At 36.2% G+C, this 16,377-nt stretch overlaps 1 protein-coding gene across 8 annotated transcripts in view; it reads left to right on the forward strand.

Annotated features, from left to right (window-relative positions):
- The window catches only part of APBA2 (amyloid beta precursor protein binding family A member 2), a 109,531-nt gene that overhangs the window by 66,423 nt on the left and 26,731 nt on the right, over nucleotides 1-16,377 (forward strand). For all 8 annotated transcript variants that reach the window (XM_075764231.1, XM_075764229.1, XM_075764234.1 and 5 more), the window contains 2 exons: nucleotides 9,772-9,852; nucleotides 11,197-11,233. In XM_075764231.1, coding sequence (XP_075620346.1) covers nucleotides 9,772-9,852; nucleotides 11,197-11,233 — 118 coding nt within the window. The remainder of the gene's footprint in view (nucleotides 1-9,771; nucleotides 9,853-11,196; nucleotides 11,234-16,377) is intronic.

Here is a 16,377-nt window from a genome sequence, read left to right on the forward strand (position 1 = left end):
AATATTAGTTATCTTCTGCAATAAACAGAGATCTACCTAAGAGGTAAAATATAACATGTATTTAGATGACAGACTAGTAAGGATAAGTGAATTTTGCCTTATCTTTAATTAAAATGCTTTATTAAATTTGAGGTATAAATTTTCTGTTTCAACTTTATCAAACCTATAAATATTATGATTTTCTATAGTTAAGTGCCCCACAGTTAAACAATTTAACCTAGATGATTCCATTAAAAACAGACTTAAAATATGTCAATTCCTCTGAAAAAACAGCAAGAGGAAATCAAATGTTTAAGCATATGCTTATGAAACAGCTTGATCTTTTTTATACAAAAAAAAGGGGGATATTTTCAGATATCCCATATCTACAGCAAGTTTTTAATATTCCATTCTACATTCCATTTTCAGAAGTATAATTAGAACCAAATTGTATAACTTGCTATATTCAGTGCCTTACTGCCAGCATAAAAGTTCTAGCTTGATTATCTTGAATGGTTTGAATAGTTACTAGTGGCTAGGAGCAGAGAAGTCTAGTTTAGCATCTTTTAGAGTAATGTTGAACTAGGTCTTTTTGGCACGGTATACTAGTAGGTGCTACTGGGAGCATTGCTGCTTGTAAGTTTTGAAAAGTATTTGCAGAACAAATAAGAGGAGTTCTTGAGTAACAAAGTTAGTGAATTCTTCTGTATGCTTGAATAAGACATTGTTGTGGTTTTTTTCCCCCCACATGATTGCTAATTCAAAATAGACTTTCATTTCAACATCTTTTTGTACTCTCTCCAAGTTTATTTAGCAGAGGTAGAATTGAATTGCATTGTATCTTTATTCTCACCAGACTGCTAACAGCTAGGTTACAAAACACTAGGATATTGATGTAAGTGCCATTGGTATGAAAATAAACAAAGGGACCTAGATATTTCTGAGCTTTCATTGTTATTTCCAATCAGTCTTGGGCCAGTGCCTTAATCTTTTTTTAATAATGGAGGAAGTGCTGCTGTGATGGGTAGGTGACCAGTGGCTGGCACGTAGCCGTTGAATTTCTATGATCACTCTTCATAAAAAATCACAAACTATTGTCTAATGGATAGAGCATTAAACAATACACAATATTTCATTCCTTCAAATATGGAGGGAGAAAGGAAAGTAGTTTCTCAACCAGAGATAACAGCAGTACCAATATCCATTTCAGTTCAGCATGAAGGGACAAACAAACTGGGTGACAAGACATGCATTAATCTGTAGGAAAGGAAAGCTGCTGTGTGTGTCTTCACTGAAGAGAAGAGCACATAGGCCTCCAAGGCATAAAGGTGTGAAGCAGCATTTGTTATGGAGATACAGAGGCTTACAAATGGAGACAGGAGGAGAGTCTCCCCTCCTCTACTCCAAGCCTCCAGAGATGTAAAGAAAGATTAAAAATCAAGTTAAATAATCTTTGGCAAGGATTACTTGAATGTGTTTACCATAACGAGACTGGTCTTATCTTGCTGCGTTCTGTTCACCTGTGCAGGTTGCTTATCCTCAGATTTATCTAAAAATCAGGCTCTTTGTGGGGGCATTAGAACAAGAGTACAATATCTATTTCTGCAGGAATGAGGTTTTTTTCTTAGTAGGTCCTTAAATGTCCTTAACATGAGGTGTGGCTGAACCTTTAACATAGATATTGGACCTCAAAGAATTTACATAAAGCACAGAGGATTTTCTGTTTTTCTCCTGGTGCATTCAATTCTTTTAATATTTACTATAAAAAGTCTAAGGGATGGATGCAATTAGTGTATTATCTAAACAAACCTGTGTCTGATTTGTGAAACTGAGGTAGTCATTATTTTAATTACAATAATTAAAGTTCTTGTGTAGTGGAAGGAGTAAAACCCAAGGCCATTGTCAGTAGATTTACATGCTGAACATTGTTCACAGAGAATTTGCTTGGAGGATCCTTGGTTTTGTCACCTGGCTAAAAGATTTCAGTTATTGTAAGTGTGCATCACACAGTATAAAATACCATGGTGAGAGGGATGACACAGAAGCATGCATACTGAACACGTTTTGTCCCAATTCTTTAAGTAAATGTGAATTCGAATGCTTTTAAGTTAAACCAATATACTATGTGTATGTCAGTTTTTGTAAACAATAAGCAAACAGGAATGTGCATTTTGTAGTTTTATGCACCTACTGTGCTGTCCTTAGCTTTTTTCATGTTTCTGCTCCTCTCCTTTCTTGCCTCTCAACGGGTGGTAATACTGCTACATAAAATTTCAGGTTACTTAACAGTAACTGATATATGATACATTTTTACATACCTTTACAAATATATAGTTATTAATTCTTAGCCCATGATAAATGCTAGCAATTGTCTTGCATACAAAATGTTAAATAACCAGTAGACAAATGCAATTTTAAAAGGTTCTACTTGGTGGGTTTGCTTCCAGCAATTAGTGACCAGAGAACTGTAGTCACTTCCAAGACAGACCCAAAAAATCTACAGAGAATGGAAAAGAAAGTAAGCATCTCATTTTACTGTCAGTGTCTTTACTTTCAGTCTCCAGTCTTAAATATACATGCTCACACTTGAAAACTTCAGAGATATATGAGCTTGCTTGTATGAACCTTTATTTGTAAATACCTCTAGGGAAGTGCAGAAGAGGATTTGCGCTAGACAAGCCTGAAGGAACCCTAGAATACATTTAGAATGCATATTTGCTCAAACTGACTGCTTAGTACAACTGTTTTCTTGCAAGTTTTCCGTGCTTACATTATTTAAGAAAGGGAATATATCTATGAAGTTGAAACTGAGTATTTTGGGCATTTTATGACAACTCAAGTATAACAACTTCCTCAAGCTAGGAGTTTCCTCCACCTCCATTTGACATCTTAGTCATCTCAGACTGAGCCATTTGTTAATGTATCTGAACATGATGAAGTTTTCTTTTTACATATAATTTAATTTTATATGTTTCAGCTTAATGCAGAAAAGTCAAATATGGTCAGATACCCTACGGATGTAATTCTCCTGAATTATCACAGTTTTTATTGTAAAATAAACATGAAGTATCCTGTTCTGCTTCCTTCCCACAAAGCAGTATGGTATGGGGCAGTCTCATCAGCCCATCCTGCATTTGGAACTTTAGTTTCTACTATTGCACCCATAAGACATCTGCAGAGAATGATGGTATTACCTATTATTTTACTAATACTAAGTTAATACTAACTCTATACAGTCAGGTAGCATAATGAAAGAATGGTAGAAGCAGTCAGGAAAAAAAAGTTAGCAAAACATTGGACAGCAGCTGAAATAATACCAAAGGAAGATGTCTTTTGTACTAATGGGACTCATAATTAAATCATTGCTCCTCTCTGGAACCTCATATGTGGCAGAGTTTACTCTTTTCATCCCAACTAGAGTCATACTTTTATGAAATACTGGCAGTGGCATGGCCTGACAGCTACTTCTGATGAGTGGGGACTAAAGGTGACTATGAGACTCAACACTTGAGCGTTGACCATCTAATCAGCCCCTTGTTCTTCATGTCTCATCTACTTTGATTTTAGACTGCAGACTCTTGAGTATGCTTATCCTACCCTATTCAAACATATCTATTTACCAACAAAAGATAAAGTTTTTAACAGCACCAACTCCCTACCTTCACCTATACCCTTGGGATTTGCCATTATCACTGTGAAGGAGGACCTTAGAGGTCCTCATTTCTCAGTCATACTTTCATAACACTGGCATGCATTTGAGAACCTAACCAAATATGCTCATACAAACTCCCCTGGTAGGTACCCCACAAGCTTCTGCGGTGTTAGCCTATACGAAAGCTGTGAAATGAGACTATGCCCTTACACTTTTTCAACATGGACATTCAGAGACAGATAAAATATCACTAAAATTTGTGAAAGAAAATTTTACAAAGTTTTTTCTTTTTGTCTCAGTTTGTTCTCCAACAGCTTTGCACACATCAGTGCTGCTGCTGTATTTTGTTTACATGTACTAGTAGAGCTCAGTACTGACAAAAATATTTGAGGTTTATTCCCCTCTCTTTGTACAGGCACAGTGCTCTTCTGCTGCAAAGAGCCCAGATCCAGGAGTCTTTTGTCCTTAAAAGATCTCACCCTTAGAACAGTCTGACACAGCTAAGATAAGCACTTTAGAAAGCCTGTATCTTAGGAACATCCTACTAGAATTCAGTCTGAGTATTATGGGATGCATTTGATAGAATTTGTAGAAAACAAAAGTCGGTGTAAATAAAGAGCATTAATAAAAGCTTGCTGTATTCTCCCATGTGTTCTAGGCAGCTGTGGGGCAAAAATATTAAATAACTATTACTGAGTGACAGTTCCCAAACTTAGCAAGTGTAAGTACTTACTGAAAAGTGCTAAACAGCCCAAAATATTCTCAAACCAAACCAGTTTCTCTGTGCTAATTGGCTGAGTCATGACTTTTTAGCAATAAACTCCCAACCAGGTGACAGCAAAATCAATGGCTCTTACTTAAAGATGCATTAGTGACAGAGTCTTCTGCAGGAAGTTAAAAACAGAAGGCAGCACGCACTCCAAATTACATCTACATAAAAATGCACCATTTAGCACACCTATTTCTCTGAAACTCTTATCATGGCTGGTTCTCGGTTTTATAGAGGGGTTTTTTTGTCCTTGCATATATTTAAGATGATTAAAAAAAATCAAGTAGCAATTGTTTTAATGTTTATTGAAATTGGATCGAGTATTGAAATTCTTTTGTGCAATGCTTAAGTCTATAAAATTACTTTGACTCCTCCTCTTTTCATAATGCCAGTTCTGTACTCTAACTTGACTTGCTTACTTGGAACTACTCTTTTCTACAAATATTTTCCTCTTCACTTCTGACATGTGCTAGTACCACTTCTAAATTAGCACATTAGTAATGGAATCTTTGTGAAAGCATAGAGTGTGAAGTCTAGGGGTTTTTTTTGTGTGATCAAAATCAGAAATCCTTCAGCTAGTTGAGAACTGCCTTATTCAGTTTCTATCTTTGAAAGTGTATCCTGCTGGGTCAAATTGCTTCTACTGACAATAGCATGTTACTCATGTTACGATAACTAATGCAGCAGCTCAGTAAGGGTACATTAAGCTATTCCCACTACACATCACCAGCATCTTTGAGAGAAGTTATTTCAGTTACGTAGTTTAATAGGAATAATACTGCCACAATGGACTTGTTACTAGGTTACCATCTATTGATTCAAAAAGATGTTTTAGACGCACCTTGATGTGTTTCTATAAACATAGTAGTGTTTAAATATCAGGAGGACACATGGCTCAATGATAAACTATCTTCAGAAACCAACAGAACATCACAGGATTTGAAACTAGAAACTGAAGTTTTGTCCTTAAGTGTCAAAGATAACAATACTTATCTGCTTTACCTTTCTTCTATAGAGGAACAACAAAACTGAATGAAAAGACAATTAGATCTGTTGGCTTACTTGTGCAACAAGTAACTTAATAGTCTAGTAAACCTACCACAATATCTTTTCCAAGGGGTTTTTTTTTCCTTCCTTGAAACTATCACCACAAGGAACCTTTTTCAGTTGGAACCTACCACAAAACATCTCTTTTCCAAGAAGCTTAGTAGCCTTCAAGATGAGTTTCAAAATATATAAGCCAGTACATTGGTTTCTGAACACAGTATTTGACAATATTTGAACAGTGTTGCAAGCACTGAGGTTGGCAGGTACAAATCACAAGGTCCATTATTCAAATGTTTAAACATAGTAATGAAGCCTTGCCACACCTTTGAGCTGTACTCAGTGCTTGCTTACCAACTTTTTACAAAAAGGATTAACAATTCTGAAAAAAACCTTATCTCTTATTCCTCTCTCAGACAAATCATTCCTCTGAATAAATCAATAAAGGGACTAACCTGCAGGTTTCCAGCAGAATGGTCTCCAGCCAGAAAGGGCTTAATCAGTACTGAGCACCACAGCAACATTCAGGATCACAGGTGGCAAATTTGAGGAAGACCACATTGCTGGGATGAGCTTTTGACTGAAAAGCTCAACAGCTTACACTGGAGTAAACAACCAATAGTGTCAAGAGACAGCAGAAACAATCACTACCAGCCTTCACCTCCAGCTAAGAAGAGCTTTATACTGCAGGAAGAGGTGGTTATAAAGGGGGCCTGGTTGTCTGGGAGAGGCCCTGCAAGATTGGTGGGAGGAGGGAAGCCCAGGTGGGCCCAGGCCTGGCAATTGCCTGGGGCAGGACAGGGCTATACGGGGTATGGACAGAGCTGCAGGTTTATTTCTGAAAGCTGGGCATAGATGTTTCAGTGACCTCAAATGAGTCTGGTTTTCCTCTCAGCTTAAAGATGGCATTGTCTGCTGCCTCATGTTCCTTCACATGATGCTGGACACTGCCTCAGTATTTGCTCAGAGGCAAAAGTATTAATAATACTAGACCTTTAATATTTTAATATTTTTTATATCTTTCCTTTGCAGAATCTGTCCTCTTATGATAATCTTATCCTTGATAAGAGACTTTTAACATAGCTGTACCTCTGTGTTAGTGAATAGTCACTTCCAGATTTCCGGTTTAGCTTTAGGTCCTATTCTAAACTGCAAGTCAGAGTATAAAGAAGTATTTATAATACCTTGTAAGTGTTTCCCTCAAATGTGATTTTGTTCTAGCTATCGTAACATTTAAAACAACAATATAAATTGGAAACTCTGTAAGAAACACGAAGAAAGCAAGTATTGACTATGTTAATTTATTTGACATTGCTGAGATTACCTGGGAGCATGAACCAACTTCCAGCCCACAGCGAATACCAGAATGTATGTTTTCTAAAAATTATTCTATAAAGAAACTTCAAAGCAGTCCCTTCATCCTTGATCTAGAAGCATCTCTTTCCATATGTACAAGACTATGTGGTTTGTAACTGTGTACGGGAGATCCAGCCATGCGTACTCTGCATAGTTCTCTACTTGACACTGTAAGTCTTATGGAAAGAAAGGGAAGCCCTTCTCCCTGTACTTCGTTCTGCCCTTTCCTTCTAGGATACCATGTTAGCAAACATTTCTTTAGCATGAAGATCCCAACTCTTATTTTGTAAAGGGTCACCGTAACAGCCTACATATTTGCAGGCAAATGTTGAGCATAGAAAGTCACAGACAGACACAGCTTCCCACACTGACTACTTGATATTTCATACTGCTGATGAAGGGACATCATAGGATGTGCTACACTCCAAAGTTGACAAGATCTCAAGAATGTGATATTACACTCAGCTTTGTTTAGAGGAAGTGCTCACAGTGACACCCTCTCCTCCCCATCACAACACTTTCAAAGAACAAAGTGTTACTAGATCAGCCAGAGGTGGAATACATTGTGTGCACAGATGTGCATAAAAGAAATGGAGGAATTTGTTGTACCTGAGATTCTGCCTAATTAGACTGGGGCTTCTAAACACATAGGCAAAACAGTGGGAGGAAAAAAAAAAGGCTTCATGTACATATACCAACTAGTAAGTAAAAACCATTTGTTATATTCCTTGTAGAGATGATATGATTGATCCCAACTCTGCACAGACTTCTCTCTGGAACCCAGCCAATACACAATAACGACATATATATTAGATATGTGACTAGGAAACAATAAACAAGCAAGGCTTGTTTATATTCCTAAAGTGCTGAAAATAGGAAGTCCAGTAAATTACAGCTATTTATAAATCAAAACTGAAATGTCATCCAAGTGTTTAGTCATAGTTGATATTAAGACTATATGGAATTATATATGCAATATTACCAAAGAGCATGATTGGTATTATGATCCCCAGGGCTGAGTAAGTCCATTGACATGTAAGGTTTGTGACAGAGACAGGTTTCAAACTTTACAGCACCCAGAGTATGGTTACTGAACCAGTCAACCAATTCTTTCTTTATATGCAGGTGCATTTTCAGTTCAGTCAAGTGTGCGGTAATCACAACTGACAAATCTTTAAAAGCATTAACGTTCTGTTGTACTTACTGGAGTTAATAATTTGCTATCACTGTTTACAGTTTAGTGTGTCTTCATTGTGGCCATGTCATTTTCACTGCTTAAAGCATACTTGATCTAATCCTACTATTTTAGGGAATAATGTATGATTATTATGCTTGTTTTATGAAAGCCCTCTAGATATTTGTTTACCTTATTAATATATTTCATTGCACATCAACACATATTGCTCCATATTAGCTTAGCCATGCAATGTAATTGGATTCGTCTTGTCTCAAATAGAATAGCATTTATAAGCAGCAATATGGTAAGCTTCTTAGCTAATACAGCCATGTAGACAGGGCAGTAGTCAGTGGGTCCCCAAGTCTTGGTGCTCTGTGTGTACTCAGATAGTCTTTTCTAAAATCCTGCTTACTACTTGGGTGAATTTTTGCCTTGTATATGTTGTCTCACCTGAGAATTAGCATTACTTAGCTAATAGCTCTAATGTGCCTGCTTCGTTAGCACATTTCGTTCAGCTGACTAAATATTATTCATAAGAGAATAATTTTTCTAGAGATGAACATGTGGACTTTCTTTGATTACAGCTACATACTGCATATGAAAGTCAGAAGCCAAGGAGTTATATTCACATGTAACAGGCTGACTCTTTGAAATAATACTGGCTCAGTGTTTTGCGTTTGCACAATTGTTGATACAAGTCTTTATTTGTGAAGCCTTACAATGATGACAATGGTATTTAGGCACTCTTTTTTATATGTATTGGGGGAACTGAGGAAAAAAAAGGAAAGTGAAATATCCTGAACTATAAAAATTTGTTCCAGAAATCACCTTGGTTTTCCAGATTTCTAACACTGAAACTCTGAGTCATGAAAACTTCACTTTCTTGGTACGTGTGGGACGCAGGCACTCCCTGTGCTGGGTGCTGGTGTTCTGTGACACTGTCAGGTCTGGAGAAGAAATTCTGCCTGAGAATACTGGAACTTAGAAGAAAAAGAGTGTTCCATGGTTTAAAAGACTATTTTCCTTGTATAAGGTTTTATATTTTCCTTTTTATATTTCTTCAGAAGCCTGAAGCTGTACTGCCAGCATCCTGTAGATTTGTGTGGCCCAAAAGGAGGGAGATGCCATGAGGTATCTCGCATGAACAGAGAATCCTATATTCAGTGCTAGGATTCTGTTTTTTCAGGTCAGAGGTGGCCATTAGGACTATTTTGATTTGTCCAGTACTGAGCATAAACACATTTAAAAATTCTGACTTTGGTTTCTGAACAATCTAAACATGTCAGCATTTGGCTTAATTTCATGTGAAAAATTTGCATTGAAATAAAAGCATTTAGTTTAAATCAGTAGCGTAACTGCTACTTAAATGATAATTGAAATGTCTTGCTTTTTACATCAAAGTAGATCTTTTATTATAATTAAACAGCTCACCACTTTTATATCAATCTCATATTTGCTAAATTACAACACTATTATATCACATGATATTTTAGTATCAGTAATGAATATTGATTGCACATAAATAACTACATATAAATAGACAGAAATAACTACATATAACTAACTACACAGAACAGCTTCATGATCAATGACTGTTGTAAAATAATGGAGAACATGCTAAATACAGTTTCATATGCTAATGTTTTATGAATTTTTATTAAAATTTTGTGAATGTAATTTGGTGAAAATTTTCTGACTATCTTTGTACTATGGAAATGCACTTAAATTTCTACTTTGTTTTGAAGCTTTTCAGAAGACAAAAGGATTTGAAATCCTTTTTCCTTTTTCTGATAGATGTGCAATGGTTTAGAGCAGCCAAGGAAGCAACAGCGTTCAGACCTCAATGGACCAGTTGACAATAATAACACACCCGAGGTAGGTACATTATGCCGTTCTGCTGCCTATCTTCCTGCGGTCAGGAGGAGTCAGAAGGACTTTTCCCACAAGGTAGAGTAGGCACCGAATTGTCAGCTTTCTCCCTCTCACACAGACTCTCCCTCTTTTCCTGAACTGACAATAAATACGTCTGCATATTCCAAAAAGTTCTTGAACTATACCCATGAATCTGTTGCTGCCACATTCATTTTATGTGACTATCCACAACATGTACTCAAGCCTAAAATTTTCTGATGACACACAGAATGGGGAGAACACTTCAGAAATTATCTTTTTGGATTACTGGAGAGCAAAAGTAGCATCAAAAAATTGGCTTCTGCTTTTTTTTCTTCTTCACTCCCCTCCCCTCAAATGCCATTCTTTGAAACCAAAGGACTGCTTAATTCCTACAGGAATAATTCTTTTTAAATAACCCCTAATATCAAGCACCTCATTCAGTGCTGAAGGCTCAAATGATTCACATCTTTTTGAGTGGCCTCTGTGGTAAGATGTGTCCTGGCTCAGTCAGCTGTGAAAAAGACACAGTGATAGGCAGACCTGCTCTTCTCACTGAAGACTGGAGCAAAGAAGACATCTAAGAATGCAGAATGAGGTTATGCTTGAGGCTAGACATAATGAAATGAAATTCAGACTTAAAAGCAGAAGTCTGTTATCTCAAAAACACATAACATACTTAGCCTGTAGCCTGTTACATTAATGAAGAGGCACATTTCTAAAGCCTTTTCCTGTAATGGAGAAATCAGCCTCTTTCCTGGAAACAGGGGTGCCTGCAGAGGCTGGCAAAAGACAAGCAAATGGAAGGACTGTATCTGTTTATTGAGAATAGAGACAGTAGCATAAAAAGAGCACTGTTGTGGCCCATGCTGAGATTAAGTATAATGCTATGTACTGTGCAATCAGGGACAGTTCTTTTTATTCACTGACCTAGCATTGTGCTTTGTTAAATATTGTTAAATGTTCTTAATTGGAAATTCGGGATATCATTAATAAGCACTGTGATCTAGTGGGCAAACTACTGGACTCGGAATTGCTGGTTTGTATTGCTTGTTTGACAAGTAATGTTCATATTCTTCCCTCCATCCTCCCTTATTTTTTTGTGTGGTGGGATCTCCTTAAAATGCTTTGAGATACCAGGTAAACAGCGCTATGTAACAGTTAGGTTGGGTTAATTTCTGTGATGTAATGTGTTTCACTGTGCTAAATAGTGGCTATGCAGAATTTGATTTTTTATCAACAATGGTCAGCTGTTTAAATATAATATGAATTCACTTCAGTTTCTGCTAATGATTTTGTTACAGCTATACCATTTTTATTTCTCAACAGACAAAGAAAGTGTCTTCATTTCCAAGTTTTGTTGATGGTAAGTTTTACATCATCCATTGTTAAAGTAGGATAAAATGGAAGCAAATGCTTTAATGTATTTTAAAGATCACAGTTCTAAAAACTAGTCAAACCCAAGAGAATACAGCTGTAAAGTTTAAGTATTGAAGTATTTAACATTTTCATCCTGCCCTGTGGCAATCAGAGCCTGGTGGGGATAAAAAGGAGGAGCAGATACAGCTCTCAGAAGGATTGAGGTGAAGATGCAGAGAGCTACAAATCTGGAAGGGGGTAAAAAAGGTGGTAACAGTGGGCCCCAGCAGGGTGGAGATTTATGAAGGTATAAGAGCTTCCTATTCTTCATGGCCTTGTGCAGAGGGAAGGAGTCATTTAACTGTTCAGAGCAGCCCCTGTATCACTTTGTTGTGATGCCCATTATTGCACTCAGTTGTCAGCACAAATGGAAAGGTTCTCCTGATCTGACAAAAAATGGGTAGTCCAATCCTCTCTTTAGGAGAACCATACTTTCATGTGTTTCTTCAATCTCCTTAGCACTGCTATTATGTATTTCCTGTTTGGAGAAAAATAAGTCAATTTATTAACACAAGAAGGTGGACAGAGATAAAATGGGATTATACTGAAAAACATTATAATTCTGATTCACAGACCGCTGAAGAACAGTGTATGGGGAAAATGCATACAGCTTCCTGCAAAGGAAATGTAAAGTGAGAAAGGACAGTAGGAAACTTCTAAGGATCTGACCTCTTAGATCTGCCATGAACACACTTTTCCCCACAATGGAAGCCATAAATGAATGTTAAAAACTTGATTTCTAATGCCATTGTCAACTCCAGAAAAACTTACTGCAATTTAGAATAATATCAGAATGTTCAACACATTTTTCTTCTATTCTCTCATCTCATCAGCTTGACTAGCAACTTCTGGTTTTAGTCATTTTCTTGAAGAGCTATAGCAAGTGGAAAGTTCAAAGATTGCCCCTTTTACACAGATTGACTTCTGAAGGAAATTACACATAACACTTGGCATGCACTGGCTAATAGGCCCTAAGTAGAGGTAAATTAAATGCATTCCCCAAAGGTAGCGGAGACAAGAAAGCAAGCTGATACTTTGTCATAAGCATCTGCTGATTCTAAGTGGACAACTATAAAGGGAAGCCAGCATGAGAAGAGCTTTAAAGTAGACTAGAGAATTCCGCCCCCCCCCCAGCGCTTGCAGATACAAGTGCACATTTTAATTTTATTGGGATAAAAAAGTTATGTCTTTTTGTTTTCTTACCCATCAGCTCACTACTCTGTTGGAAAGGGGTCAGTATAGTCTTTCAGATAGTGTAATAATTTATTTATTTTTTTAGTTCAATCATTTTGCTTTCTCTGAATTGTTTCTATAGTCACACAGTATGTGAGGCTAAGCTATCGATTAGGCTTTTTCTATTGCAGGTATTATATGGCATTGTCTAATACAAATAAATATGTAGCTCATGAGGAGCTTATGGTAGGTAACATGACTGGTCTCTGAATTCAAAGAAAAACACAGGTTTTGTTACTAATTTGTATGTAGAGTCTCATAGGGAACAGGACCCTGCTGCACATAAGAAAAGATTCTGCCAACTAACACTCACTGTTCTTCCCTGAACTTTGATGGCAATACCACAACCATATTCTGGTTATATTCATCTTCAACTCTTCAGGCACTTAACTTCTAGCATGACTCCTTAACTACAGTAGCTATATCTATATCTCTATGAAGACATAATATTTTTCATATGCCATGTGGACATAAAAACAAAGTAGATAATGGGCACAAAAAATAGTGGAAATGTGTCCTTTTGCTGTTATAATTGTTTCAGTAGTAGTATCACCACATGCTTGTAGTGGTAATTACGGGTTCTGGCTTTTTTTCTCTATATATTTGTCCTATCACCATAAATCTCATTCCCTTGCACAGACACAACCACGATGAAGTAAAGAAGTCAGCCAAATTATGGAACTTGTAGACAGGCATTCTGCAAGGTGACATATGCCCTATGTCCATTTAATCCTTACGCAAAATCTGCTGCGGTGACATGCACCCTAAGGTCTCAGTGACTTCATGGACTATGATGGTTCTCAGCAGGAAGTTCAAAGTGCTTCTGTGCTCTGAGCGCAATCTCTAAATGGTTTCTGAATCCTTGGTTTACACATGATTTTAGATAAATATAGAAATATGTTCCTAACAGGTTATTAAATTCAGTTATGCTGAATTATTGAATGAGTATTCTTTTCCTTATTTTATGAATACAAAAGATAAGTTTATTTAAAAATGTTTAGGCCTAGTCTACTTAGTCTAGAAATATATTTATACTTGTTGCATTAATAGATCAGCAGAAAGCCAAGTAATCTCTATTGCATTGATAAATAGTGCAAAAATTTAGAGTTAGATTTTTCAGAAACAGTTATCTAACGTTTAAGCACCAATACGCAACAGAAATTTCCAATCTTTGTTCACACTGAACTACTCTTTAAGTTTCAAATCTACTTCTTTCTTCTTCCCTTCCTCATCAGTAAGCCTTACACGTGCTTACAGTCAAAGGCATTCTTAAGTGCTGTGGTGAGCTGGGACCTCGGCCAAGTCTGCATTTTTATATTATGTAAAGCAGTTAGAGATAAGGGAAGAAAAAACTCAGGTAACCCAATTTGACCCTTGCAATTTTCAATACCATTCCATCCTTCCAACAGATGTCTTATTTTACCTGACAATTGCTTACATAGCCTTCATAATGGGAAATGTATGTTGGAAATGTTTTCTGCCCAACATGCTTTTTTTTTTTTTTCCTGTATTAGCTATCGCTATAAGCATTTTATACATGTTGTTGTTTTATACATGATGTTGCAGAATTTGTTGCTAGTATAATGATTCTGCAAAAAATCACTTTCTAATGCTATGAAACCATATGAAAGCAAAGAAACTCCAATCTTTAAAAAATCCAAATAAATAAAATAAGGATAATAAAATTGCTTAAAACTCTAGGTTATTTCCATGTTCAAGAAGTTTTTCAGACAAATTAGTTAAAAACACCATTGCTGTCACCAGCCAAGACATGAGAAGAATTTGTTCTTTCCTTTGTAACACTCATTAATTTCACAGACCCCCTAAGATATGGTAGGGATTACTGTTTTGTGCTCAGAGATGCTAGCAGTATATATGTAAAAGTAGATCTCTAAATATGTCTTTGAAAGGAAAGTGGCCTTGACATAGCCTATCAATGACTTGGAAATCAAGACAAAAATGTTTTGCTCAAAGATTTACATAGCACTGCTATCACCAGAAGTCTGCCAAATTCTACATTCTTGAAAATAATTGAAGAGAAAATGAGCCTTCCTGAGTTCAGCCAGAGCTTTTGGGATGGAAAGGAAGTAGATTAAGGGACTGATATGTTTTAAATAACCAGCACAACTTTCTTTGTTGAGAAATCCTACAGACTCTTAGAATTTTGGTCTTTACTGGATGTAGTAATGATGGTATTAGACAAAATATTTAAAGAAAATTAATCTAAATTAACTACTAAAGGAGGTTAGTTAAACTGATTTAAACACTAGGTGGGTAAGTGTATTTCAGAGTTAAAACAACCTTGATTCACTTTAGCCTGATTTGCTTAGCCTGAAGTGAATGAAGGAAAACAAGATTAAAGGCACTTTAATTTTGAACGAGCATGTTGATGCAGGTATCTAATGAAGTTTTGCTAACTTAACATTAAATTCACGTCTTTGATTTTCCTCTTTGCTACCCTTGAAACAAGATGTCAATATGCTGCAACATCAATATTTTGTTGCATGCTGAAAGAAATACAGATGTATGAGACTAAGTTTTAGGCCTGAAAAGATTTATGAATAACATCATCAGAAGAGGTACCATATAAAATACATCACTTATCTGCTGCAAAATGTAATAGTGCAAAGTGTTAAGCAAAGAGGAACAGAGATATAGTAAATTCTTGTGGAATTTTCATTTTCTTTGATTTCATTCAGTGAATTAGTGCTGCAGGAACAAGGATCATTTTTTCAGGTATTGAAAGACTTGGCCTTCACATAGAGTTTCAGTGACTTTTTAAATTAGTAGCTTCCCAAGGATTTCATTGAGGGCTTTCACACTTTCAGTTGAGATTGTCATGATTTTTTTTATTCTTTCCCAATACTCTGAGAATTTTAAATTCCACAGAATTGTACTCTGAGTTGTAATGAAGATCCAAACCATTACTGGATTTGTATGGATGTAATCTAAAGCAAAATGCGTCCTCCTGTGGTATATAATTATCCTTTTGCAGCTTGAAACTATGGTGTTTGCTAGCAAAACAAATACCTCCATTTTGTATGAGCATTGTTAGTTAATATCAGGTTTCTGAAGAGCACAAGACTGGTATATCTATTGGTTTATATAGTTTGATTACTGAATTAAAGACTGGGGGCTTTTTTTGGCTAGGATTTGATATTTCCAGCAGGCGAATGTGAGGTCTGCACAGTACTATAGGTGTCAGCAACATCGCTTGAAGAAGAAAGTCACTTCTTTTAATCAAGTTTATTTTCTGTTGGAAGACTTTTTTCCTAAATTAGAACAGGAAAACGAGGGACAGGAATGCTCACTAAAAGATACATGTGCAAACCACTATTTCAGTAAATTTCATCAGCATAGCATGCTGTATATTTTTCCTTCTCCACATATTAATCTTCCACATTCAATTGATTATAAATAAATTGAACAAATTCACTCTACAAGATTTTTTTTTTTTAAATTAGCATCTCCCTTCAGTGTCATTTTTCTCCTCACATATGATATTGATGTACTTCAGAAAAATGTGTTAGTAGCTTGGCAAGTTGATACAGCTCAAAGCAAATTTCTTTTCTAAAACTGTTGAGGAACAAAATAGTCACTGTCAAGAGATTTCAGCCAAACTCTGGAATGATTGTTCTTTACTGTTGATCTAATCAAGCTAGATGTAAAGCTTAACAACTGAATAAGGAGAATGATGAGCATAGTCCCACTATGATAGAAATACTATCCTTTATTCTCTCCTCCCTGCCTCTTCTTTTTCGTCCTTGGAAATAAACAATTTGGAAAATACAAGTGAATGTTAGAATCTCACTAAGTCACTATGTAATTAATAGTAAGTATATGCAAAGGCATTTTGTT

The sequence above is a fragment of the Balearica regulorum genome, chromosome 12, assembly GCF_011004875.1.
Source record: "Balearica regulorum gibbericeps isolate bBalReg1 chromosome 12, bBalReg1.pri, whole genome shotgun sequence".
NCBI classification, from domain to species: Eukaryota; Metazoa; Chordata; class Aves; order Gruiformes; family Gruidae; genus Balearica; species Balearica regulorum.